This window comes from Toxorhynchites rutilus, chromosome 3, assembly GCF_029784135.1.
Source record: "Toxorhynchites rutilus septentrionalis strain SRP chromosome 3, ASM2978413v1, whole genome shotgun sequence".
Lineage (NCBI taxonomy): Eukaryota > Metazoa > Arthropoda > Insecta > Diptera > Culicidae > Toxorhynchites > Toxorhynchites rutilus.
Genome location: NC_073746.1, coordinates 1,435,588 through 1,459,961, shown reverse-complemented (window position 1 = coordinate 1,459,961; position 24,374 = coordinate 1,435,588). Strand labels below are relative to the sequence as shown.

At 37.4% G+C, this 24,374-nt stretch overlaps 3 protein-coding genes and 1 pseudogene across 9 annotated transcripts in view; 2 read left to right on the top strand and 2 right to left on the bottom strand.

The window, feature by feature from the left end:
* The first annotated feature begins 2,618 nt into the window (after positions 1 to 2,618).
* LOC129780987 (U4 spliceosomal RNA) lies at positions 2,619 to 2,748 on the top strand (annotated as a pseudogene).
* Positions 2,749 to 10,813: 8,065 nt separating this feature from the next.
* LOC129776887 (coiled-coil domain-containing protein 28A) lies at positions 10,814 to 12,375 on the top strand. Of its 2 annotated transcripts, none has more exons than XM_055782805.1 (4): positions 10,814 to 11,155; positions 11,220 to 11,382; positions 11,846 to 11,926; positions 11,992 to 12,375. In XM_055782805.1, exons 1-4 carry the CDS (start codon positions 11,012 to 11,014, stop codon positions 12,201 to 12,203), a joined length of 600 nt encoding a protein of 199 aa, XP_055638780.1. In that variant the 5' UTR covers positions 10,814 to 11,011; the 3' UTR covers positions 12,204 to 12,375. The 2 variants fall into 2 exon arrangements, with proteins under 2 accessions (XP_055638780.1, XP_055638779.1); XM_055782804.1 differs by having other exon boundaries at positions 10,815 to 11,155; positions 11,642 to 11,926.
* Positions 12,356 to 13,036, bottom strand: LOC129776888 (cytochrome c oxidase subunit 7A1, mitochondrial-like). The gene is made up of 3 exons (XM_055782806.1): positions 12,887 to 13,036; positions 12,614 to 12,708; positions 12,356 to 12,552 (listed from the first exon to the last, which is right to left on the bottom strand). Exons 2-3 carry the CDS (start codon positions 12,692 to 12,694, stop codon positions 12,409 to 12,411), a joined length of 225 nt encoding a protein of 74 aa, XP_055638781.1. The 5' UTR covers positions 12,695 to 12,708; positions 12,887 to 13,036; the 3' UTR covers positions 12,356 to 12,408.
* A 7,918-nt stretch (positions 13,037 to 20,954) lies between these two features.
* Positions 20,955 to 24,374, bottom strand: part of LOC129780435 (fibronectin type-III domain-containing protein 3A) — a 105,992-nt gene continuing 102,572 nt past the window's right edge. For all 6 annotated transcript variants that reach the window (XM_055788706.1, XM_055788708.1, XM_055788707.1 and 3 more), the window contains one exon: positions 20,955 to 23,440. In XM_055788706.1, coding sequence (XP_055644681.1) covers positions 22,940 to 23,440 — 501 coding nt within the window. In that variant the 3' untranslated portion in view covers positions 20,955 to 22,939. The remainder of the gene's footprint in view (positions 23,441 to 24,374) is intronic.

The window sequence follows — 24,374 nt, the reverse complement described above, 5'->3', positions numbered from 1 at the left end:
ATATTACTTACAGCTCGGTTTAGTATTTCAAAAGTTTTGATTCTTTTCATTTCTGGGAAAAGGGGTAATATTGATTTTTCGGACCATCGATGAAAATTTGAAAAATCATAATTTAAAAACGAAAAAAAAACACCTCTGATCTTTTGATATGTCATATAAAAAAGCTTTCAGGCAAAAATATGAAAAAAATGACGCCTTTGGTCCCGAGACCATGAAAACTAGCAATGAAACGGATAGTGGTTTGGCCAGATACCGGATACCGGATAGCCGGATATTCGGCTCTTTATTAGCAAATACAAAATTAGGTGAAACGGCATATGACATGGTTCAAATAAAGCGTTAAATGTAAGAAAGAAATAAACACATTTTCAAATGAAAATTTTGAACAAATAGGGGTAGTGGGGGCAAATTGGTCATGGGGGGCAAAGTGGTCACCTGCTTGTTTGGTAGTATAACTATTGACTATAGATGCCGTATTGATGGTCACCTTATGTTTGAAGAATTTAATAACTTTTGAGTCACCCTGTACTTCAGTAGAGAGAAATTACTCTCTCGATAGCCATTCGGCCGTAGTTCTGTGCGCATGGTATCTAAGGAATTTCTCATGAAATCTTGTTTATTCAATCTGATCTTCTTCTTGAATGGCGTTAACGTTCCCTTGTGGAACTTTTGCCGTCTCAACGTATGCATTAACTAGCGTCATTTATTAATACTTGGTCGAGATTTCTTAAGCCAAATAACACGCCTTGAATGTATTCCGAGGGGCAAGCTCTTGAATACGCATGACCACAGTGCAAGTCGAAGGAAATTTCTTTGACGAAAAATCCCCGGCCAGAACGGGAATCGAACCCGAACACCCGGCATGATAATGTGAGACGCTAACCACTCGGCCACGGGTGCACTATCAATCTGATATGTTGGACAAATCATCAGTTTGAACGACTGTTCACTTATTCTAAGAGAGGTGAACAGATATTTTGTTTAATCTCAACGATTAATTAGCATAGAAATTATTTTCATGTGGGGGGCAAAGTGGTCATAGGTGAATAACAACTTACAATGTTCTGTTTACTAAAGCTGATATACCTCATCACATTCTGCTCTTGAAGAAGATCCTTTTGTGGCTTTGACCCTGGATAAATATGCCACTCCAACTAAACCAAGCCTCATAATGCGGAACGTTATGTGTTTTTTACCTCGTTTTTGTATGCAAGAGAAAATTTAAATTGAGACTCTAGGTGAATAGGCCAAGCCTATTTCATACATGTACCAAATATGTAACAAATATGATTTGAATAAATTTGGACGAAAAACACGCATAAATCTATCACATTTAGCTTGATATGTGCGGGTGACCACTTTACCTCCAAGCAAAAAAAAATTCGATTCTTCACCTTTTTTTTTCTAATGATGAAAAGTGTACTATTTTGAATTTTTATAGTAAAAGCTATTTTGAATTTTTATAGTATAGTATTCTTCGAAAAACGCTGTGGGCGCTGGAAATGGGCATATTCCTTAGGGTGACTACTATGCCCCCACTTCCCCTATTAGTTTTTTGGTTTAGAATAAATATCCTATTTAGCTATGCGCAGTAGCTATTAGAGATGGGCAAAACAGTTCACTTTGATGAACGGTTCACTCAATCATCGTTCATCTAAGTGAATCAGTTCTTTTGAACCGTTCTTTCGCTCTTTCGTGCACCAGTATTAAGAACAACATAGAATGTTAGCTAGAACCCAACATCAATAGACAGCTATCAATTGATATCGTTGGATTGGATGGTGTACGTATGGGATTCATATTTTTAAAATTTAGTGGGGAAAGATAATCTGCTTCTTCTTTAAAAGTCGCAAACTGTATGTGAAAATATGTCGACCGACAAAAGTTTATGTAATAATTTGATGTGCACAAAATATGTGCAATTTTTCATATTCTCTTTTTGGACAACACACAGGTTCCATGTAAGATCATATTTCATAATATTCATTCAGGGGAAAAAATCTGCAGCGATTTTCACTAACAATCAATCATACAAACAATCACGCGAACACGTATACGCAATAGGCCAAACAATGAATTTAAAGCAACTAAAATGCTAAAAAGCAACTAAATATGAATGTTACGCGGAATTGAAAGAATAAATGTAATTGAAAATAAACTTTTAAAACTACGAAAATCTAATTTAATTTTTAACACAAAATTGAGTATACGTTAACAAAATAAACCCTGCGTTAGATGCATTTTGTCGTTTTATTTTCCTTACAAACGTTCTCGTTATATTTGTCCATTCCGTCCAACGCAAATCTGTTCAGCTGCACTAGTTCGTTCGCAAACAGTTCGCCCGCAAACACTTCGTTCTCAAACAGTTCGTTCCCAAACAGTTCACTCTCAATAGCTCTCAATCAGTTCTTTCCCATACAGCTCACTCCTAACAGTTCGTTCACAAGCAATTCACTCTTCATCAGTTCACTCGCAAACCGTTCTTTCGGAATCAGTTCGTTCACAAACCGTTCGCTCGCAATCAGTTCGTGGGGAGAACTACCGTTTTTTGAAAAAGAACGACCGTTCGTTCACTCTTTTCGGCGAACTAGTTCGTTTGTACCGTTCGTGAACGGTTTGCCCATCTCTAGTAGCTATATCGTAATATGAGGTTTCACCGAGATGCGATTATTGCTAGTTGAAAAAAAAAAATTAATAGTGTATCATGTTTTCTACAAGAAATTTGGAACAGTTTTTTTTTTGATAAGGGCTTTGTATTATAATAAGTAGTTTTTGTAAATGTAATGATATAATTCTAATACTGGCCAAGTAAGAGTAAGAGTTACATGCAATCAGCAATCAATAATTTTAATTGAGATTGAGAACAAACTTAGAACCGTCTTCAGAGATGGTAGTCTGAGAGAGGGTACACTTACTTCATTATAAATCGGAAAGATTATGATCGGCGACACATTCTCTACACAGGCTTGGTGCGTGAGGCTTTTATATATTCGCATTTCCACATGTTGCTACATTAAAAAAGTATTTGGATAAGGACGATACTACACAAAGAACACCGAACTTATTTCGTATGAGAACATCTAACTATCCGGTATCCGGCCTTTGATTGATATTTTATACGATTGTAATTTGATACAAATTTATCTGCGACCAAGCCTGTGTAAAAGTTATACGTTATGTTTGCTGGAAAATAACATTCTTGAGCTCGCCACTCAGAATGCATTCAAGATTCTGAGTGGCGAGCTCTAGAATACGCGTGATCACAGGGAATGGTCGAACCCGAACTTCCGACAGGTGTAACGTTAACCACTCGTTGTTAGGTGTAACGCTAACCACTCGACCACGGGAACACACAAAAAGCACGTATCAAGTACAATCAGTATCCTATTTTCGGGTTTCATTAAGGGTTGCATCGTACTGTGGAAACGTAATGAGGTCATAAGTTCTTTTACATTTGAAAAGGAGAAAATCGAGAATCGTTGAAGAAAATAACGAAACCTAATGGTCGCGATGTCCTGTTAGACCTCAAACTGTCCACATACCACGTGGACAATTTTAGGAGGAAGGGGGTCCACGCTTGTCCACGGAGAGGGGGCAGGGGGTATAGACTATGTCCACGTGGACACGAAAAATGAATATTATTTCAAATATAATCACCGATACATTCTAAATTAAATAAAAAATGTTCCATATTCAAGAATTTTAAAACTTTCCGCCCAACTTGAATATTCCGTATTTATCAATAAACGAATTGAGCTGTCTGAGAGTGCTTCATATATTTTTACTAATATCATTGAACTTCTTCACTGAAATCTATATTCTAAAAATAACTCACGTAAACTGTGAGCAACCGTGATGTTTTGTATGATCCTATAACATTTATAGTTGCAGGCTATGCATAGACGTTCCTAGCTCAAACCTATAAAAAATAAGCGATTCCATAATGGTTAAGTTTCAATGATATTATAATATGTTTTTTTGTATCAAATACAATATTCTATTGAGCTTGTATAGTGCTCTCGAGAACAATTAGTCTTAGGATAATAATGTCAGTATAGTTTTTCATGCAGAATTTCGTGTAAAATCATTTTTTCGTATTACTTATCTCGAAAAGTTAAAATTTTTCAAAGTATTGGAATCCCGTCAATTTCTAGGAATTAATATTTCATTTGCGTGAAATGATCCACGCACCACTAGTAGTCAAACTTGAATCAATTCCATTTTTTTTTATAACCCAGTATTCTATTTTTTTCAGAAAATTTCGCATAGATTGTACTGCCGTTCTACGCATAGTTGTCCCATGTTACTTTTTGAAGATTTTCACTTTTCTTCATGAAACGTTGTTTTGACGTAGGACTACGTCTAACCGGAAGATATAGGGGATGAAATGGAAATCTAGGCACTGAACAAGTAGGAAAAAATGCAAGATTTGGAACGCTTATAACTCTAGCATTTCTCGATAGATCGCAAAGGTTTTTGCATCAATTGATAGGAAATATATATATATTCATAATGAATAACATTTCATTTTTCTTGAGATAAATAATTGAATAATTGTGAAATATCAAGCATTGTCAAAATGCACTATGTGCAGAGCAGCAGCGAAATAGAATGAAGCACGATTGGAAAGGAAAAAGAAAAAAATGAACGAAACATTGGTCGCAGTCTCACACATGCGTAATTCTCGAGCCAGCCAGTCAGCTTAAAAATCCCCGCTCCGCTGCCATAACGATCATTCTCATTCAAACCGTACACCACATCGGTTCGCATCACAACACATCAACAAACCAACCCAAGCAGCCATGTCTGGACATGGTAAAGGAGGAAAAGTAAAGGGAAAGGCAAAATCCCGCTCGAACCGTGTTGATCTGGAGTTCCCCGCAAGTATAGCTAGGACGAGCGCGTTAGTACCAGTGCACCAGTCCACCTAGCCGGCGTTGTATAGTTTCGGCCGCCGAAGTGATCGAGTTAGCTGGCAAAGCTGCTCGCGACGATAAGAAAACCCGCATTCGGAACAGAACACATTCGGTTCGGTGGACATCAAGACAACAGGCAGTTGCAGCGAGTGGCGAGTGGCAAACGCAATCGCAAAACGGCAGCTGGTAGCAGAAGAAAAAAGTTTGTTCTTTATACAAACTGCTTTGGTGGCAAATCCAGAACAAGGCGGCATCGAGGGCGTTCGAAATGGCTTTTTTCAAAACCACGAGTACTAAGTTTTCTAAATTGGAACCATTCCATAAAGCAAGGCGCTTTTCAGGGCCATTAAACCTTTCAAGAAAGAGTTTAGGAAATACAGTTCAATGCTTTCTAAAACATTATCCAAAATAATAATAAAACACAAATTGATTTTTTCATAATTTGTTTGCCAGGATATGATGAGTATGTGAATTTGGCAGTTGTTCTGAGCTTATTGATAGTTGGGGACTTTCCTGATTATACAATTTTCATCAATTCTTAAATTGTTTCCAGATTGAAAGTACAGTAATTTACAATTAGTTCGACATTTAGCTAATTGGACGGACATGTAATGCGACTTATTTAGTTGGACATTTTTGTAAACATAGAGATCCAAATTATGACCCCACATTGAAAGTCGACACTGTACCACTGTCATCGCAAATGTTCAATTACAGGTTAAAATCGCCTCCAATGCGACACTGAGTGGCGCTTCGGCACGTCGCATTGAATGTAATTTACTGTACAACATGTCACAAAGTTGGATAGGAAGAAATTTTCCAACTGTGAAAGCTGTGGCGAGTGGCAACAAATCGCTAAACAGGAAGGTTTAGCCGAACAAAATGGTGATATCGAGTGATAACAAAACAATAAACTCTTTAGATTGAAGATAATTTTGTGATCCTGAAAAGGACCCTTTTTAGCCTGCATGTGAATCCAACGAGCGAACAAATCGTAATGAATGTATTTTTTTGCCATCGCTCCCTTTTAACGCTCATTTGTTCGTCTCGTTGGACTCGCCCCTCTGGCTGAGTCTGCCGATTTGTCTCTATCCTGTGAGTGTGTACCGCTAGAGTATAAAACACGCGGACCCCAAATAAATATCTTATTTTCTTTCAAACCGTAAACCCGTGTGGTTGTACGGCAGCGGCAACGTGGACGTAACAAAGGAGGACAAGTTAAGGGAAAGGCAAAGTCTCACTCGAACCGTGCAAGTCTCCAGTTCCCTATTGGTCGCATTCACTGATTGCTCCGCAAGGGTGACTAGGCCGAACGGATTGGTGCCGGAGCACCAGTATACCTAACAGCGATTATAGAGTTTCGGCCGTCGGAGTGCTCGAGTTGGCTTTCAAAGCTGCTCACGACAATCAGAAAACCCGCATCAAGAACAGAGCAGCTTCGGTTCGGCGCTCATCAAGGCAACAATTAGTTTCAGTGAGTGGCAAAGTGTTTCTCCGGTACGTCGCATTAAATGTAATTTACTGAACAACATGTCACAAGCTGAATGGGAAGAAATTTTCCAACTGTGAAAGCTGTGGCGAGTGGCAAACGCAATAGCTAAACAGGAAGGTTTAGCCGAACAAGATGGGAATATCGAGTGATAACAAAAACACAACACCAAAGGTTCTTTTCAGAACCCCCAACATTTTCATAAAGAGTAAACAGTAAACTAATCCATTTTTCAGGTAGATAGGTAGGTATTCACGTAGGAGAAGAAAATAAAACAATATATTTAAAATATATATTTAACAAAAGCTGTCTCCTTTGTATAGTCCTACGTCACTCCGGTTATGTCCCCGACATTACCCACCCGTCTTTTTATGCATAATCTTACGGAAAAATACAAAATAACATATAGTTTGTTCCCAGCTTTTAAGGAAACAACATCAAGCTCAATTGTCCCATGTCGATATTCTATTCATAACAGTCCCACAACGATTTTTTAAACCTGTAACCAAGCTCGATTGATTCAGTGAGAGGATCTCATCACATTGCATTAAACAATAGTATAGTGCTTCTAAAAAACCAGGTGTATTGCTAAATTGAAATGTTTAAAGCTATTGGTAGACAAATATGCGAGAAAACTTTGATTGTGTTTTTCTCAGTTGCTGATTTAGGAACATGGGACAACTATGCGTAGAACGGCAGTGCAGTTGTAAAAGATTTGAATTGATTGATTGATGTGCCTCTAAGAAGTGAAAAAACACTTAAATTTTTTCGTTTTTTAAGGGTTTTATTATTTTTTCCCCAAAAATACATGATAAACTAGATTGTTTCTATCAACAAAATTAAAGCTCTCCAACCCTTCTACAATTCCTTCCTCGACACCACAATTATTATCTTTCACTATTTAAAATGTTCTACAACAGAATAATTTGGAAAATTTTCTCATCTTTCAAATGAAAAAAATGTACACCCAGGTTTTTTATGCGGTTTTTTTGCGCGGTTCCCCTTCAACTCACTTTTTTCTCTTATGTTCCCTCAGAGCATATTACGGTAATTAGATTCGTGAATGGATTTCCCTGTCTACTTAACTCTGGACGGTCCAACAATGGTACTGCACGTCCATCGGTAGTAGAGTGTACAAATCACTAGGGAATCTTCTAACAACAGCAGATGACCTCATTCGTGAGGAAAACCGAACTATAGCTACCAGTAACCAACGAAATTGCAGGAAAAAACTACGGGTTTTCGTAAGCGAGCAACATTCAACTTTTTACTTCCGTTCTACGTAGTATTTGATAATTATCATTAGGTGACATGGTTTTTTTACGTGGATTTTCCAATTAACGCGGTTTTTTACGAGGTACCTATCCCCGCGTAAAAAAAACGTTGATGTATGTTCAAATTGTTCTGTGTAGCGTATTTTTGAATTGGCATCAATTTAAAGCAAGAAATGGGTGTCAAGAAATGTTCAACATTCATAATTGAGATTTGAGCTCGATTTCATAGTTGGGAATCAATGAATCGTGAGTTGTCTGATGTAATTCTTCCCCACGAGCACTTTGGAAGTCTTCTAGAAACTCAATGCAGAATGGTCTATAATAAACTGGCTTTTCGCGGGACAGTCCCGCGTTTTAGCAAAGTGTCCCGCGTCAGATTACGTCCCGCGTTTGTCAAAACTTAGTTAGTCGCTAGTTCTAGATCGTTGCTCTATGAGCCAAAATTCTTTCGTTAAAAAAACATACGTCTGAAATCATCGCGACATTAATTTTTGAAATTTTTATCAAATATCATATGCACATTGCGCTGCATATTCGGCAGATAATATGAACACGAACTTTGGCGGCCCTCTTAGGGAAGGCCAAGACGTCTATGACAAGCTTAAGGATCAACTTAAATACCGACACTAGTTGTAGGACGAGTTGTTTATATCTTCAGCAACAAAATTCAGGCGGCTGCGGATCAACTTTCCATAGATGTTGAAGGGATAATTATCAAGATTTACTGTCATTTTAATATTTATACCGTCCACACTGAAAGATTATCATGAGGAAGTAGAGGAGGAGTATATGAAAATTCTGAGTAACCGAGTTTTCAAAATATTTTAACCATTGAAATCCAATGTTTTGTCTATTGATAACAGCCCCAGAGTTCTTTGAGACTTTTTCGAAGTAAAAATTAGTGAAGCTTAAGATCAATCTTTGAAGTTGTGTAGTTTATATTCAGATGCGAATTGTTCATCACCTGGTCAACTGTACATTGCGTGTTTCCGTGTTTGCAAACCAGATATTCGCTTATAATGGAAAAACAAAAAATATCATATACTCACAAGTATTTCAAAATTAAACTCATATGAAGCACGTGCTTTGTTATGCTACCCATTTCTCTACCATACAAGAACAATGCGCCACAACTGGTACAGGGTACAGCTAGTGAAATTTGGAATAAAAACAACTTAAGGGGGGACCCCGGTCTGGAAAATAAAAAAAAATTATTTTAATTTAAAAAGGAAAAATGTTCACGTGGACAAAGGGGGGTAGGGGTATGAAAATGTCCACGCTTGTCCACGGAGAGGGAGGGGGAGTCTAAAACCGTGCTTTTTCTGTTCACGTGGTATGTGGACAGCCCCTAAGACAAACGAAATTAATGGTTCAGTTGGAAAAATGTTCCGTTTTACGAAATTCTTTAATTCGAATCCATCTAAAAATCTCGTTAAATTAGGAAGTATCATTGCCGTGCAAAAATTATCCATAAATTCTATCGTTTCCTTATCGGAACTATTTTGAATAGAGTTTATGGATTGAAAGTGTTAAAATTTAGAATAGAAAGGGAATTTAGAAAGAAGAGCATATTGCATAGGCGTGTGAGCGTGACCTTCCTTTTCTCACATCGTATGACAAACCGTTCATGAACTGTTCAGTACTGTTCAGAAAAACTAGTTCACCAAAAAGAGTGAACGAACGGTCGTTCTATTTTAGGTGCGATTCACATACAACAAGCACGTCACGTTCACGTTCCGTCACGTCACGTCAATTATTCTCCCATACAATTCTTATGGAAACATCCACATACACCGGCAACGTTATAACCCGTTAGCGACCGTTCAACGAATACGACCGGCAGAATTTGTAGCAAAAAAATAATTGAAGACGGGTTTAGACATTGTCAGTTACTCGGTTGCATCTGGCTTGACGGAGACGGACGGTTCATTGGGGTTTTGTCTGGATTTTGTGTCTTGGCTTTTGTTTTGATTTTGGTTGCATTGTTTATACCAATATATCTCTTAGTTCCACCAAAATCATTCGCAGCTAGCTGAGAAGAACAGTTTACATGTTATTATTGTGGAATAAGGATACGTGTTTTAAGTATTTAAATAATATAATTCAATTATTTCCATTGAATTTTTCAAAATTTGTTGTTGATTCGAATTGAAATTTATTCGAAATATAAAGCTTTTTTTTATCTGTATTATAGTGACTTTCAACACTTTTGGCTGGTTCGTCACTTTTTACTTCCATTTTCGGAAGAATTTTGGGAGTGAGAATTGAACTCGTGATCTTCAGCGTGAGAGGTATGGATGTTACCACTACGCCAGATCGCCTCCATATAAAACTGTTGTAGATGGCGACACTATGAATAACATTGAATAAATCATTCGTTCAATATGATTTACGACGATGCTGCTGCAAGCATAGACTGCATGTATGAATTGATGGAGACGGTGACGAAACGTAGACGTTTTTTTCTGTAACGTTCTATATGAATCGTACAATACTGGGCAACAGTACATATGAACTGTGTACACAGTTCAGAACCAGTTCAGAACTGTGTACGATGACCGCTGGCGGAAGTATGTATACAGTTCAGAACGAACTGTGTGCGGTGACCGGTGTTTACTGTACGAAAGAGTGAGGTGATCGGTGTACACTGTATGAAAGAGTGAGTGAACTGCTAAAAAGAACTAGTTGACTTAAGTGAACGGCTGGTCACTGAACGGTTCATTAAAGTGAACCGTTTTGTCCACCTCTAACAACAACTGAATGGATTTCTGAGTGCGCACCAGCTTTTTATTTGTCTTTATTTAGGCTGGTTCGTCTCTTGCGCAATCTATATATTGAAACAATCGAGTCAATAATAAATAACCATATGACTCTTGGATATTTAGTCTTTCGAATGCAGCCGAATCATACCAGTTCAGCTGGCAAAGAGGTATTAACGTTTCGAAACGTTGCACTCCAAGCGTCACGCTCTCGTCTTCGAAACTTTAAACTTACACCCCGGTACGGAAATGAAAGACGTAGTCCTACGGCAAAAAATCCTCAAAAGAGAGATCCTAAAATATCCCCCACCATTCACATGCCCCTCACAGAAAGTAAGTGCACTCAACGACACTCAATCCTGAAACCAGCACTCATCGTTGACAATTCAAGAAGATAAACAAAAAAAAAGTTATCGACCAAATCGTCCACTATTTTCTTGTTCGTGTTATCTGATGCGATTGTAGTGCGAGTCATGCTCATAATTGCTTAAATATCTATCTCCCATGAACGTTTGCTAGTGTCGTGCTTACAAATCAGTTTCGGTCATCATCCTGCGCGGAGCGAGCATAGCGATGGAATGCGATGATGCTGCGGTGGAGCGACAAAAACTCGTATCGAACGACGAGGAAGACGACCAGGCAACTATCACAAACTTGTCCTCCAGTGGTCAGGCAAAATCCATCCAAACGCCCATTTCACCCGTGCTTAGTAATAAAGTAAGTTGAGTCAACCGTGGCACTGTTTTGAGCTCGTAAAAAATTTAATTGTTGTCTCTTGAAGATATTCTCAAGTGGGGAGACGAGTCGAAGTCGTAACTCCACCAGTTACCCAGCAAGCCTCGGGAAGCCTGTCCAAGGTGATGCCCCACCCTCTGCAAAGTTGAACTATGTCAACGAACGTAGAAGCCATGACACGAAGACTAAGCCAAAAAAGGTTCAAAGAGGTGAGTGAGACAAGAGTTCCAACAATGCACATTATGCTAGATATTATGTGTTATGTTTAGAATTAAGCTTGATGTAGTAGATGTTATTGTTTTGGTTTGTTTTTTTTCTTTTCCATGTTATGTATCAACGAACGGTATGATTTTTGCACTTACGTTCCGTATTCGGTTTCCTCGATTTGGTGGATTATTTTTGCGTTCCATACGATCACCCTCTCCGATGCGATCCTGCTGGCGACGATGTTTGCGACTGTTCCTCTAGATCTCACTCCAACGAGTGGGGGAGGATCTAGTGGCAGTAGCAATCTTCCAGCCAGCATACGATACTATCGACAGAAAGCTTCCGACTCGTCGCTAGCTAGTAGCAGCCATTCCAATGCAGCCACCGCCAATAGTAGCTCGATTAGTTTGAACAAAAGTTATAGCTTTACCTCACGACCACTAAAGCACCACTCTTTCATATCAGAAGTACCGGATGTGCGGCACATGGAGCGTGCCCTTCTGGGACTGCTGGAAGATTTCCACTCGGGCAAGCTGAAAGCGTTTGGTGGGTATCTTAATAAGGGTGTAGATCACTGAAAAAAAATCACTCACCGATGTCTTCCCCTCCAGGTTCTGGCTGTACGATGGAGCAGATGACGAGTATCCGTGAGCAGCAGGAGAGTCTCGCCAAGTTGCATTTCGACCTGGGAAACGAATCATCCTTTGGCAGCAAAGGTGGTAACGAGGTCCAATCACAGAACAATATGAAGCAGCTGGTAGCGAAGCTGGAACAGCTATCTTTCTCCATCGAGAAGCTTCATTCGAGCAACGTAGAGCATTGAAAGGAAACTTGGTCCCCTAGATCAATTCAATTGAAATTGGGCGTTATTTGTTATGGAGAAAAAAAAGAATTTTTAATGGTTTCTATTTTTTTATATGTAATGGATTCAGTTTAAGATCGCAAATGAGTTTCGGAGAGGAAAAAATACAAACATTTATTTTCGAAGATTAAAACTACGATGATCTTTAATATGAATATCACATTTTTCACTTCTTCTTGGAGGCGAATCCGGCGGAGTATACATATCGAATGATTCCCAGAAGTCCGAGACCGCAAAGAGCGACGGTGGTGAAGTAAAGGGCCTTATCCACTGGACCTCCCTTCAGGAACACGGGTAAATCATTTTTAGCCTACAAAAAGCGCGTGTAATTAAAAAAAAAGTCGCATCGTCGCATTTTGCATTGTTCATACCTGGAAAATTTGCATATTCTTGCGCAGCGAATCCGGCAGCTTATCGGAAATGTACACTTTAGACTCTGAGTGTCCTCCCATTTTTGTGAATGAACCTGGAAAATTAATTGATTAAAATGCATGGTAAGCTTGATTACAGCATGATTATCATTATGCAATCATCTATTTTCTTCCCTAGAATGACAACCCGGAGAAAAGCTATCCAAATCAATAGTATGCTTCTTTCTCGATATTATCTTGAATCTAGAAAGGATTACTGCAAAAATCACTTACCTTTCAAGAATATTCTCCACTAATTGAAAGAAAGAACAGCTGCCCGATGCGCTTGTGCCTGCAAATGTGTGGAAATGACTGATGCATTTTGGCTTCAATGCTGCTGCTGTTGCACGTGGGCTATTTTTAACCGACGTTAAGCGTGATCTATTTGGATGCCCAATTGCACTGTCATTCGCATGGATGCAATTTACTGCCATTCAATGGAAATGCAAATATATTGCTTCCAAAATCAATGCATCAATTTGTTTTTCTATCGATTCTGCTTCCACGTTTTTAACGACGAAAATTGTATGGTTCTTTGGAGAATCTAACAGAATCACTGTATGACTCTTAACGGGCCACTCCTAGAAGTGACTTGTCAGACAAGAATGAGTAAAAAGGATTTATATATTAGGTCGTAACAAAAAAATCTACGCAAAGGCTTTTACTTTCTGAGTCGTTGAACTCAGAAGTCGTACTTTCCGCACAAAGCGGATTGAACGAAGTACCAACCCTGAACCATGTTTAGAGAGTTTTTAAAAAAGTAGACGATATAACATACAGTGATAGGTATGAAAAAGCCCACCATGCATATTCAAAACATTTCTCAATTTCTGGACTATTTAAATAAAAACTACAACCGTAATTTCATAGAATTGTATATTAATTATTACTCTTTCAAGTTATTAACCCTTTCATTACGGCAGTGTGCTACCGCTGAACGGAACACTGCGCCGAAAAGTATGCATATCGCGCAGATGTGATCGATGTGCAGTATCACGCTGATGTCGTCTATAGATGACGCTCGTATGGGTTAAGAAGTTTTGCCTTTTTTGTTAGATTTTGTCTACTTGAGCTTACATAACATCTTCTTTGTGTGCAAATACGCGATGACAAAAATAAAAGCCCGCCCCAAAAAATGATATTACATCCAAAGAAAGAGTGTAGCGGAAGGATGATGGCATATCGAAATATATCACTACTGGCATCACTGGTTTCTATAGCAGCAACATACGGGTAACAGAAATACGAAGTTATTTCATTCATCGGTATTGTTATAGTAAATGCCGTGTTAAGATCGTTTTGAATAAAGTTATTCTGGACTGAATAAACGGACTTTGGTAACTATTCAAACAGCAGGAACGTCATTTGCAAGCTATAGTCAAGCACGGTGGAAGCAATGTAACGGTGTAAGATGCCTTCCTGGGCTGGGGTTGGAGATCTGGTGCGAATTCACGGAATCATTACAGCAGATGTCTACATTGACATCCTTAGGGACAACTTGAAGGAATCGCTTCGAAAAAGTGGCCTACGAAACAGCTTCGTTTTTCATCAGGATAACGACCCGAAGCATACTGCTAAGAAGACAAAAGCGTATTTCCGTTCACGCAAAACTAAACTCCTTGAATGGCCACCACAAAGTTCTCATCTCAAACCGATTGAGAACCTGTGGGCCATTCTCTACAACAAAGTGGTGAAAGATGGTGTCACTAACTAGGACATTTATTTCACGACCCTCCAGAAGGCGCGTAACGAAATCGACCCTCAGCACCTCCAGAACTTGGTCGACAGTATGCCCAAACGTTATCAACAGGTCATTGAAGCTTCAGGAGGACTTTTGTCTAGTATTGATGAGATTTTAGGATTTGAAGTTATACTTCGATTCTTATCCTAGTTCATTTATGTTTTGACGTAGGACTATGTCTTTAATTTCTATATAGGGGGGTCACTCTACGAAAAATCTAACGTTTATTAAGAGTTTTCAAATGCATTTTATGCAGAATCGTACGATATATGTTATAATATATACCATTCGACGGCAAATTTTTCCAGCATTTTTTTTTGCCTGAGACATCAACAGCGGAAATAATAAAACAAGTGAGCAATTTAACGAATAAAAGAGGCGGATCGCAAGCGGATGCGAAATTAAATAATATATTATGCACTCTTTCTTCTAACTTCGTTCCCATGAATATTGTATGCAATAATTCGTTCTATCTAACAAGCTAGCAAGCTGTTAAAGTAATCAAATGCAAGATTTCATGTATCACTCAAACTTCAAACTGCAAACGAACATTATTTCACCGGAAACTGCTCCCGATGCCTAATAATAAGAATAAGATAATGGAAAGAAATCACATAGTTATCCATTAAAAATAAAGCAACTTCATGATTTCATGTGTATTTTACCTCAAAATATCACAAAACCGTGAGTATTTTCAACTTGTTTTTTTCTTTTCTTCCCCATAAATTCCATGTTCAATGTAATCAATGACGATATAATTTTTTTGTTTACCGTTTCACATATACTTCACCTACCATCCATTCCATCCTGTTATGTGTCCCACTGATATTCATTAATCATTTTTAGTTAGACAGTTGAACTTCCTGCCAGAAGCATATTGTTTTTCTTTGTTCGTTACAAACCGTTTGAAGGGTTACTATTTAGAGTTCCAAAAGAGTTAAACTAACAGATTTCTGAACAATGAAAAGAATTACAGTGTTCTGACAATCACAGTCCTACGTCAAACTTCCGTCCGTGCCCCTAGGCTCAGACCCTTCTACTTTTTTTTATTGTTGCGGTTTATTTATTTTTTTAACCGTAACAAAACAATTCTTCAAAATTACTGAAGCAGTTTTGATAAAATAGTCCAGAAATTGAGAAAATTTCCAAAAATCCAAGGTGGGCTTTTGAATGACTATCACATTTTTTTCCATTTATTCTAGCCTGCATTTGATCGAGATAGAAGACAAGGCCGCTGATTTGCGAGGCAATAATTATTTTAATTATATTAGTTTGAAAGCTTAGCATAATATTCCTGAATTGAAGCGATTATAAACAAAGATATTAAAATACATTGAAGTCTTTCAAATTATCCGCAACATTAGTAGTTATGAAATTACACCATGCTACTTTATTAGGATAACGATGACTAGCCTCGCGACGGGGCTGTAACATTGATCTACGGACAGAGACGAATACATCAAAATAAAGATGGCTCAAATCGGATGATTCCTTATTCGGGTTTCGCGCTTAGCAACACATTTGGCCTCACATTTTTATTTTTATAGATTTATATAAATAGATTGAAAGACAATTCCAAGGGAAAACAAAACATCCATTCATCCATTTATTGAAAATTCAAGCAGAAGATTACTTATCCAATGGTAGACCTACGCTTACCTTGCGGTTATATCACAAATAAAACGAGCTCCTAGTTTCGTTTTGGGTAGGAAAAGCTGCAAATTTGAATAACGACATCTGTCAACAATTGGAACGACAGAGTTTAGTTTCTCTTCAGACGAGCACTCCTCTCGTTTGTTTTCATATTCCAGAAGTCGAGCTCCACTAGAAACCGTTTGGCCGAATTGTTCGTATCGTCATCTAGAATAGCGACCAATGCTTCGGTTTTTTTTCGTGCCCGTAAGCTATCATTCATATCATAATAGACTGCGAGTAAAAGATGCCGATTTCCTCAGTTTGACAGTTGCACCATGGCGAAGTGGCAGCGTATTCGTGATTTGTCCCAGGCGCAAATGTCACAAAAAGACATTTGAATAATAGTCTTTTCCTCCTTTCGTCCTTGAAAGGAGTCATAGACAGAGAAAAGAGAGGACAACTAAGAACTGAGGCAGAAAAAATGCATATTTTTGAACAGCTGGTACTCCCAAACCAATGGCGCTATTATAAAAAGCTAAACAAAATTGGAAAGGAAATTTAATTTTCGATTAAACTGATAGTAATACAATTTACACATTTAAGTTTTGACGTAGAACTACGTCTTTCATTAAGGGTGCCAAATCAGAAAACAGGTCACGTTTTTGTGAAATAAAGTTAACGTTAATAAATATTTTTACTGCGAACGGATTTTGGCGAATTACATACCAAACGAATCGGAAAATCCCTAAAATTTGTTTGATATGCTATACATTACAATCCCATAGTCTGTATTTGGTATAAATTGATGAAATTTGGAAGCATTTCCATTTCCTCATACATTTGTTCTGTCCATTTGTGTCCTTCCCGAGCAGAGCTGTCAATAACGAGCAACTTATCGACGAGCAAAGAAGGCGAAATCGTAAGATGTAAAATCTCTGTGAACAAAGGAAAAGAAGAACGAAGGGGTATATTTGCCTAGAGTATAAACAGTGGATCTCGCTGAGGCAAACTTTCAGTCAAGTTCTGTATTCAAAGCAATGAATATCGCTTGTTCTTCCTTGTTCCGCGACATCACATTCCTTGGTTTCGGATTGAGCTGAGGACGCGACAAAATTACTCACGCGCTGATGTCTCTGGCATTGCAATCATTACATCATATTGACGCCATTGCATTAAAGTTTTGAGCTACACAATTGTGTGGGGAATCAACAAGCTAGGCTATCGTTGGCTCACCAAGAAAATAAATGTTCTGGAATTTTGATTTCGCATGACGGTAGCAAAACTCTCTCCACAAAGGATGAGAGTTAAGCTAGTCTAGAGCGGTAATTTTAATAGAAGGGGCTTTTGTTGAGGACAGCGCAAAACGGAGATAACTGTGTGTATATTTAGTTGCTTCAAGCCATCGATATATGGATATTTGTGTGCGTGCGTGCGTGCTTCATAACCCGTACGTAAAAATAGTGCATCTTCGCTGCGCTGAAACTCCATTTGTATCTGCTCCCGTGTGCATTGGCCCTGTCGCGATGCAACAATTACCTAATTTTTTGATGCTATGATTGGCGATTGTTTGGTGGTGCAAATTATGCTGTGGGAAGGACATATTTGTGCTAGGGTAATTAGTAATGAATCTCTGCTGAGGTAAAAGTCTTTTTCCAAGCAGTTAACATTGTGTCTAAAAGTGTAATTCCACTGGCAATACTAAATAACATGTAGCATGATATTTGACACTTGCAAGTATTGTCATTGTTGTTATTTCCATGCGGTGCCAAAGATATATTGATGTAGTTATGAAATGTGGAATAATGGTGCTGGTGTAACAAGTATATAATCTACTGTGGCCGAGTCTACGTCAGTTGCAAAAAAGGCCACCGGAATAGCGTTCGAGGTAAATTTTCAATGCATTGACATGAAACAAATTGTGACATACGATCAGCTAGTGTGTTGTTCTGCGAGGGCAAGAACGAATCATCAATCAATTATCGTCAACTGATTCTACAAAAAAATCATTTCAGGGCGATCAAACCATTCTACTAAACAGTTATTTCTAAAGTTTTACAGCATTATAAAATAATTTCCGATGTTATAAACATGCGTATTATATAAAATAACAGCGTCGTTTTACGTCAACAATGCGGTCGTATCTTGGACACAACCTCCTATAATTTTTTGCAGAACTCTTCTATCTTCGAAGGTATGCCTTCCATTAGGGATTTTATGTTCCACTTACTATGAAATTCTGAAATGTTTCCGGTTTGTCTCTTCATTGACTTCCAATTTAAACTTTTAATTAAAGCCCAATATCTTCCAATCGGAGCTCAGGAGAGTTCTAGAGCGTAATTTCCTCTCTATGAAACATAATCACATTCTTGCCTTTATAGAGGATAAGATTTCTCTGTTAACCCCTTCACGTATAAAGTCAAACCACACTCGTGACGATTAGACTGTGCCCGAACGTACAACATCGAACCTCACTCGTCGTTTATCGATGTGAAATGGATACATGCTTTAGGCGTGTGATGATGCGGGACTGCTACGATCGTAAGTAAGATACAAACATTTAGCAGAGTATCGGAACGACTCAATGAGCTCGTGTTTGGGCCCTGTTGGAAATTAAATCGTACGGCAAGGGGTTAACCAGCTTGTACTTTCTTCACAGTTTCTGGATATTTGAATCCTTTCTTGCGACCCAAACCAGCTATCCTGTTAACACTTAAATTGTGTTTGAACGTTTTTATAACTCTTAACACAGCACATTGGTTCACTTTAGTTTTATTGACGACTAGCTGACCCGGCAAACTTCGTCCCGCTCAAAATTTATTTTACGTTACCACATCCACGTTTAGAGAAGGGGGTGGAGAGTCTAACCACCATAGAAACATTTATTCCACCCTAAAACCTTCATATGCCTAATTTGGTTTCATTTGCTTGATTAATTCTCGAGTAATGCAGAAATTTGTGTTTCGGTTATATGGTAGCTCCCCCTTAGAGCGAGGAGAGGAATATCTAACCACCACAGAATCATTTATTGCACCCTAAAACCTTCACATGCCGAATTTCATTTCATTTGCTTGATTAACTCTGGAGTAATGTAGAAAGTTGTGTTTCACTTGTATGGCAGCCCCCCTTAGAGCCTTCCCCGATCCCAAAAACCGCATATTTTGTTGAAATAATTGAATTAGAAATTCGCGACTTTTCGCTTCTAATGACATTTTGCTACTAATTGCTCACATATTGATAAAAGTCATATGAGAGATTATCGGAAATTCTCTAACGAACAAATCTCTTCGATCCGCTCTCAATTTGCTCTTATATTTTTCGAGATTCAACCGTTAGAAGTTATCCGCAATCTGCAATCCGTCCGATTGTTTGTAGCGAGGCTGTGAATGAACACGAATCACGCACTTCAGAAGCTCTGGCTTTCTTTTATGTTCTTGATTATCTCTAGAATTCAATATTTTTTACATAAAATATATTTCTGTTAAATTAAATATTGTTCATATATATTAAGATATTTTGTTGTTTATATACTTAATGTCCACTTTTAACATATATATTTTAATTTACCTTCTCAATTGCCACTTTCAATTGTTTATATGTGTGTTGCTGTCGCATTAATATTCTGTTATGTTATTCCATCGGATGCCGCTTATTTGCTGTAATATTATTTTTCCATACTACTTGATGCGTTCCCAATCTTCGTTCATCTCGTTTGCTTCAATTGCCATAATATTGACAGATGTCTAGTTGTGGTTCATTCCTCCTTTCGTAAGCTTCCCTATTTTATTTCTCTTGTATCGTTATCATCATGATTATATACTTTTTTTGCTCTCTGGTCATTACTATCCTACTTTGTTGTTTGTTTTTTTCAGTTGTTTTTGTATAAAAAAATAAAGCGAAAAAGATCTTTAAAAATACGACTCTTTCAACGCGTCTAATGAACAAATTATAATAAATGTAATGGAAAATAAGATAATGTTCATCGTAAAAAATATTTTTCGGCTTTTTCTGTTACTCATCTCATATCGATTTCTAAGGGAAAGAATATGCTTTAATTAAAATTTATACAATCACTACACCCCCATTATGATTTATTATATATGTGGTTTAATAATATTTTTTCACGTTTTTTTTCTCAATTGTTAATTGTTTGTGTATAATAGTTTTGTTTGCGTATTTATTATTTAGAGTTGTTTCCAGAAACCTGTGTTTACGTTTCCGTTGTTCTATCCACTCATCCTTCCGTTTCCTCCTCTCACTTGCGTTTGATTACTGCTTTGCTCTCTAAACCATTCGATAAAGTTTAGGGGAAACAATGTAGAATGTATATAGAAAGATTCACATATTTACAAAAATGCACATTAATGAACAGAAAAATAAAACTATAAAAGGACAGTGAACAATAGAGACATATACACATATCAGGCAACCCTTTCCCCGCGTTTGCGTGTTTCGTTTGCTCTAAATATATTACTTCTCACGATAATAAAATGTATATTTTTGTTTAGCTATGGTAGAGTTGTATATATCGTCCTTATTACCCCTTATCCCACGATTTTGTGTGTATGTGTTGATTTCGAATAAAGTTATCTTTTTCTCTGCTCTTTTTGCTGCCTAATCTAAAATCAAATTGTTAAAGCCTTCATGTTTTTTTTATCTCGCGACGGTCTAAAATCTATGTACAATCAACAATTTACGACCGATTTTGCCCAAATATTAATTTCTGTAGAATTGTGACACGTGAACTCGCACCCATCGTTCTTACCATCAGTATGATCTTTCGTATAACTTGTTTTGTCATCTAACGTTTTTTTCATTCACTTTTTACTGCAAGTTGTATTTTGAAAGCGAATCAAAATAATGTTCAGAATTGAGTTAGGGACAGATTATTTCGACTCAATGAATACTTGAACATAGAAATGCACATTGCTCGTGTGTCTTGCGTTGGTCTTCAGAAATAGACGTAAAAAGAGTTTGCCTCGTGTAAATGACTAATTTGCTGTTCGTGTAAACATATCATAGTTTTAATTCCATCTAAAATTAGGAACCTAGGACAAATGGTGCTCAGACTGTTGCACTTGGGAATAGTTTCTAATTTTAAACAAAGAAAAAAATAATAAATTGCACGTGGAATAAGCTCTGGTAATTGGAAAGAATAGAACATATACCAAATGAGTCTTGCTGAGTTGGAAACAATGGTTTGGATAATTCACACACCACAATCTATATCTTTGTCATCAATGCAACTACTCGAATAAAAGAGAAATGTGTATGCCAGAACGTATGATGGAAGGTTTAACACCCGTTTCGATTAAAGATGTTTACGGACGTAATCAATCCTCAATTTGTTAATTGAATCTAGAACACGCCCTCTCCATATTCAGTTTCCTAACAGAAAACCATGAAACCAGAAACCATGAAAACCAGTGACTATTGGCTACTGTGAGAAGTTTTGGAAGACCATGGAATATATATTTTAATGCAGTATGCGTAGTGCATATTTCCTTTTTTTCATCCTTCGGTGTGAGCGCATGTTTAGGAAATAACCAACAAACGTATCGTAGTTCAGATCTGCCCATTCTTGTTAGCGTGATTTTGTCTATTTTACTGTTTTGCGCATATAAAGGTGTGTTACGATAATAATAATCTTAAAAATGATTCCAGCTGGCGCTTCTCGTTCTATTTCAATTGATAGTATTTATAGTTTTGATTCATCGTTCTAAGTATATTGCCTGTAATAATTTAAATAATAAAAAAGTTAAAATGAAATAGAGCTTCCATGGAATGCATTCAGTTTTCCGTGGGTTTATATTAAAAATTTCTATTCTTGCATTAATAAGAGAGAAGTTGTGTGTGGCTATGTGTGTATCGAATATTTAGGTAGTAATTCTTAACACTTATCTTTTTTTTCAGTTAGAGGCCTAGATATTCGTTTACTTCTGTTGCATTCGCTTTTTGTCTCTAGCGATAATTTTTTTCTTTTTTTTTGTCTATAATTAATAATACTATAGATTTCCTTGTTTATTGGCTATTTCTTGTAACTGGTTATCGCTAGCATATCATCGGATTTTGTTTTTCCGCTAGCTTTTTCCCACTATACTCACACACATCACGTTTCAGCAAACAATTTGAATAAACGAAAAATTGCGTTAAAACAAAAACGCAGCAAATCCTCTCCGTCAGTGATTAGAGATAACAAATTTTCAACTGACTTTCATACCTCACCGTTTCCTTTAAGCGTATAATAAGGACACTCTTGCTTTCCATTGATTCGTTATAAATATCCTCTTTTTTTTAAGTGAACCTGCACATATTTTATTTTTCTCATTTGTTTCGTTTTCATAATAAGAATGAGCGCAACATAAACAATATAGCAAATTTAACATATACGATCCATCTCGATTATCCCTTCTGCTCCTTTTACAGTTCCCTGGCACTGTTCCGACAGTGTTGTTTTCTGAAAAGCGCTCCAAATTGTTTTGTTTGTTTGTGTTTATGATGAGGGAATATATCTTATACTTTCTTCAGTGATAATAATTGCAGTGATAGCTTCTTCCGTTTGTTTCTGATCTCTCGCATTTGCTGATTCGAACATACCAAACCCGATATCACGACGCGAAAGTGATATCAATCGAATAGCACTTGTGTAACAATGACGAAAATATGTAGCAAACAAATGTTTACCCCTTTCTTTGACTTCCCTCTCATTGTTGGAGTGCAGCCAAATCATTCCCATTCTAAAACTAGCACAGCCCATATCAGAGAATGGCAGAGAGATAGAGACATACACGTTAGCTAAAAGTTCATACGGATACGCTATACAAGAACATATTTGATTGCCTTCCAAACATAGCGATGATTCGATGATTGAACGGTACAGAACAAAAAAACTCATGGTATACACAATAAAAGCTTCACTTGAGACATGCTGCAACAATCATCGATAACACAATAAATATCAGAACGAAAATGACCGCTTTACTAGAGTCTGCCTCGAACAGTTCGGACAAGGTTTGAATAAGGTTGCCTTTGGGCAGTTGGAGCAGTGTTTGTGCGTTGATCGAATTCTGACTATGGTGGCCCGCGAATGGACCAGAACCGAGTTGACCTCCTACAGCGGCATTGGCAAGGATAAGCTCACCACGACTGTTTACCATGTTGCCGGCGAAATATGTTCTCGACGCTGAACACGATCCACCGTCCACTTCATCGTGGCCGGCGGGGTGGTGGCGTGAGTGTGTGTGCGAGCTAGACGAAATTCTATGCGGTGTCAACTGATGGTGCAGTATTGGTGAGAATTGACCGAAGATTTCCTCCCCGTTGGATCTGACGCGAACCGGACACACCTTGAACACGTAACCAACGCCGTAGCTGAGGTTGTGGATGGTGTGTCGCGTATCGGAGCCCCGATAGATCTGGAATGAAAGGAGAATATAACGTTTAGATTAGTTGATAATATGCTGTTATATTTGGCGATTCAATAGTGTTAAAACAAGCTGATAGACTGCATCATTGTAATTGGTTTTAATTGCTTATTAATTGTTGTTTTTTCCAGTTAGACCAAATGGTCATATAAGGTAATGAGCGAAATCGTTACTGTTTGTCAGATTGATTAGAAGTCGTTCATGAATAAGTATGTATTCCGCTCAATGCCAAAGATGCACATTGTGCACCCTATTTAAAATTTGGATACTGAATTCGAATTTTGAGTATATTTAATTTGTTATTTTTCTAACATTTTATTTTAAGTCATATTTTAATTGGACAGAATTCGAGCTTTCTTATGAATACATCCTTATGAAAAAATTGTCACAATCAAAATGATTCATACTATAATGAAAATTACAATTTCGGGTGGCAGCCACCGTACACAAATTTTAAAAATGGTTACGGCCAGGCAGGGCCCCTTGTAATTTGACATAGTTGACGACTTTCATGCCAACTCGTCTTAGGGATTGGCAGTACCAGCTCAGATCGCATTGAAACTTTGTGGGTGTAAAAATATAGACCATTCAAGCAACTTTGCATACACGAAATAAAAAAAAAATCATAATTCCTTACTAAAATTTTCATCTCAAAAACTAGAAGACTTTCATTAAATATTAAATATATTTAACTCCCATTTTCCATTTAACTTCACAAAAAATCTTATTTAGAAACTTCAAATTCGTCTTTCTTCAAAACGTATTTTTTTAATTCAATATGTGACCAGTTCATACAATAACCAAAAAGTCTTCCATACAGCGGAAGACGGGCACTTTACAGGGATTTTTTTAGTGAAAACTTTTTAATTTTTTTTAAATTATAACTAATAATTTTTTAAAGTCAATATAGCGATATAGTGAGTTC

What these genes read in the sequence shown, in the direction of transcription:
- LOC129776887 (XM_055782804.1), top strand. Translation starts at nt 11,012, where the DNA reads ATGGAATGCGATGATGCTGCGGTGGAGCGACAAAAACTCGTATCGAAC. An exon ending in GCCAAAAAAGGTTCAAAGAG is followed by an intron (nt 11,383 to 11,641) that starts GTGAGTGAGACA and finishes CTGTTCCTCTAG; the next exon opens with ATCTCACTCCAACGAGTGGG. An exon ending in GGGCAAGCTGAAAGCGTTTG is followed by an intron (nt 11,927 to 11,991) that starts GTGGGTATCTTA and finishes CTTCCCCTCCAG; the next exon opens with GTTCTGGCTGTACGATGGAG.
- LOC129776888 (XM_055782806.1), bottom strand. Translation starts at nt 12,694, where the DNA reads ATGGGAGGACACTCAGAGTCTAAAGTGTACATTTCCGATAAGCTGCCG. An exon ending in AGAATATGCAAATTTTCCAG is followed by an intron (nt 12,553 to 12,613) that starts GTATGAACAATG and finishes CGCTTTTTGTAG; the next exon opens with GCTAAAAATGATTTACCCGT.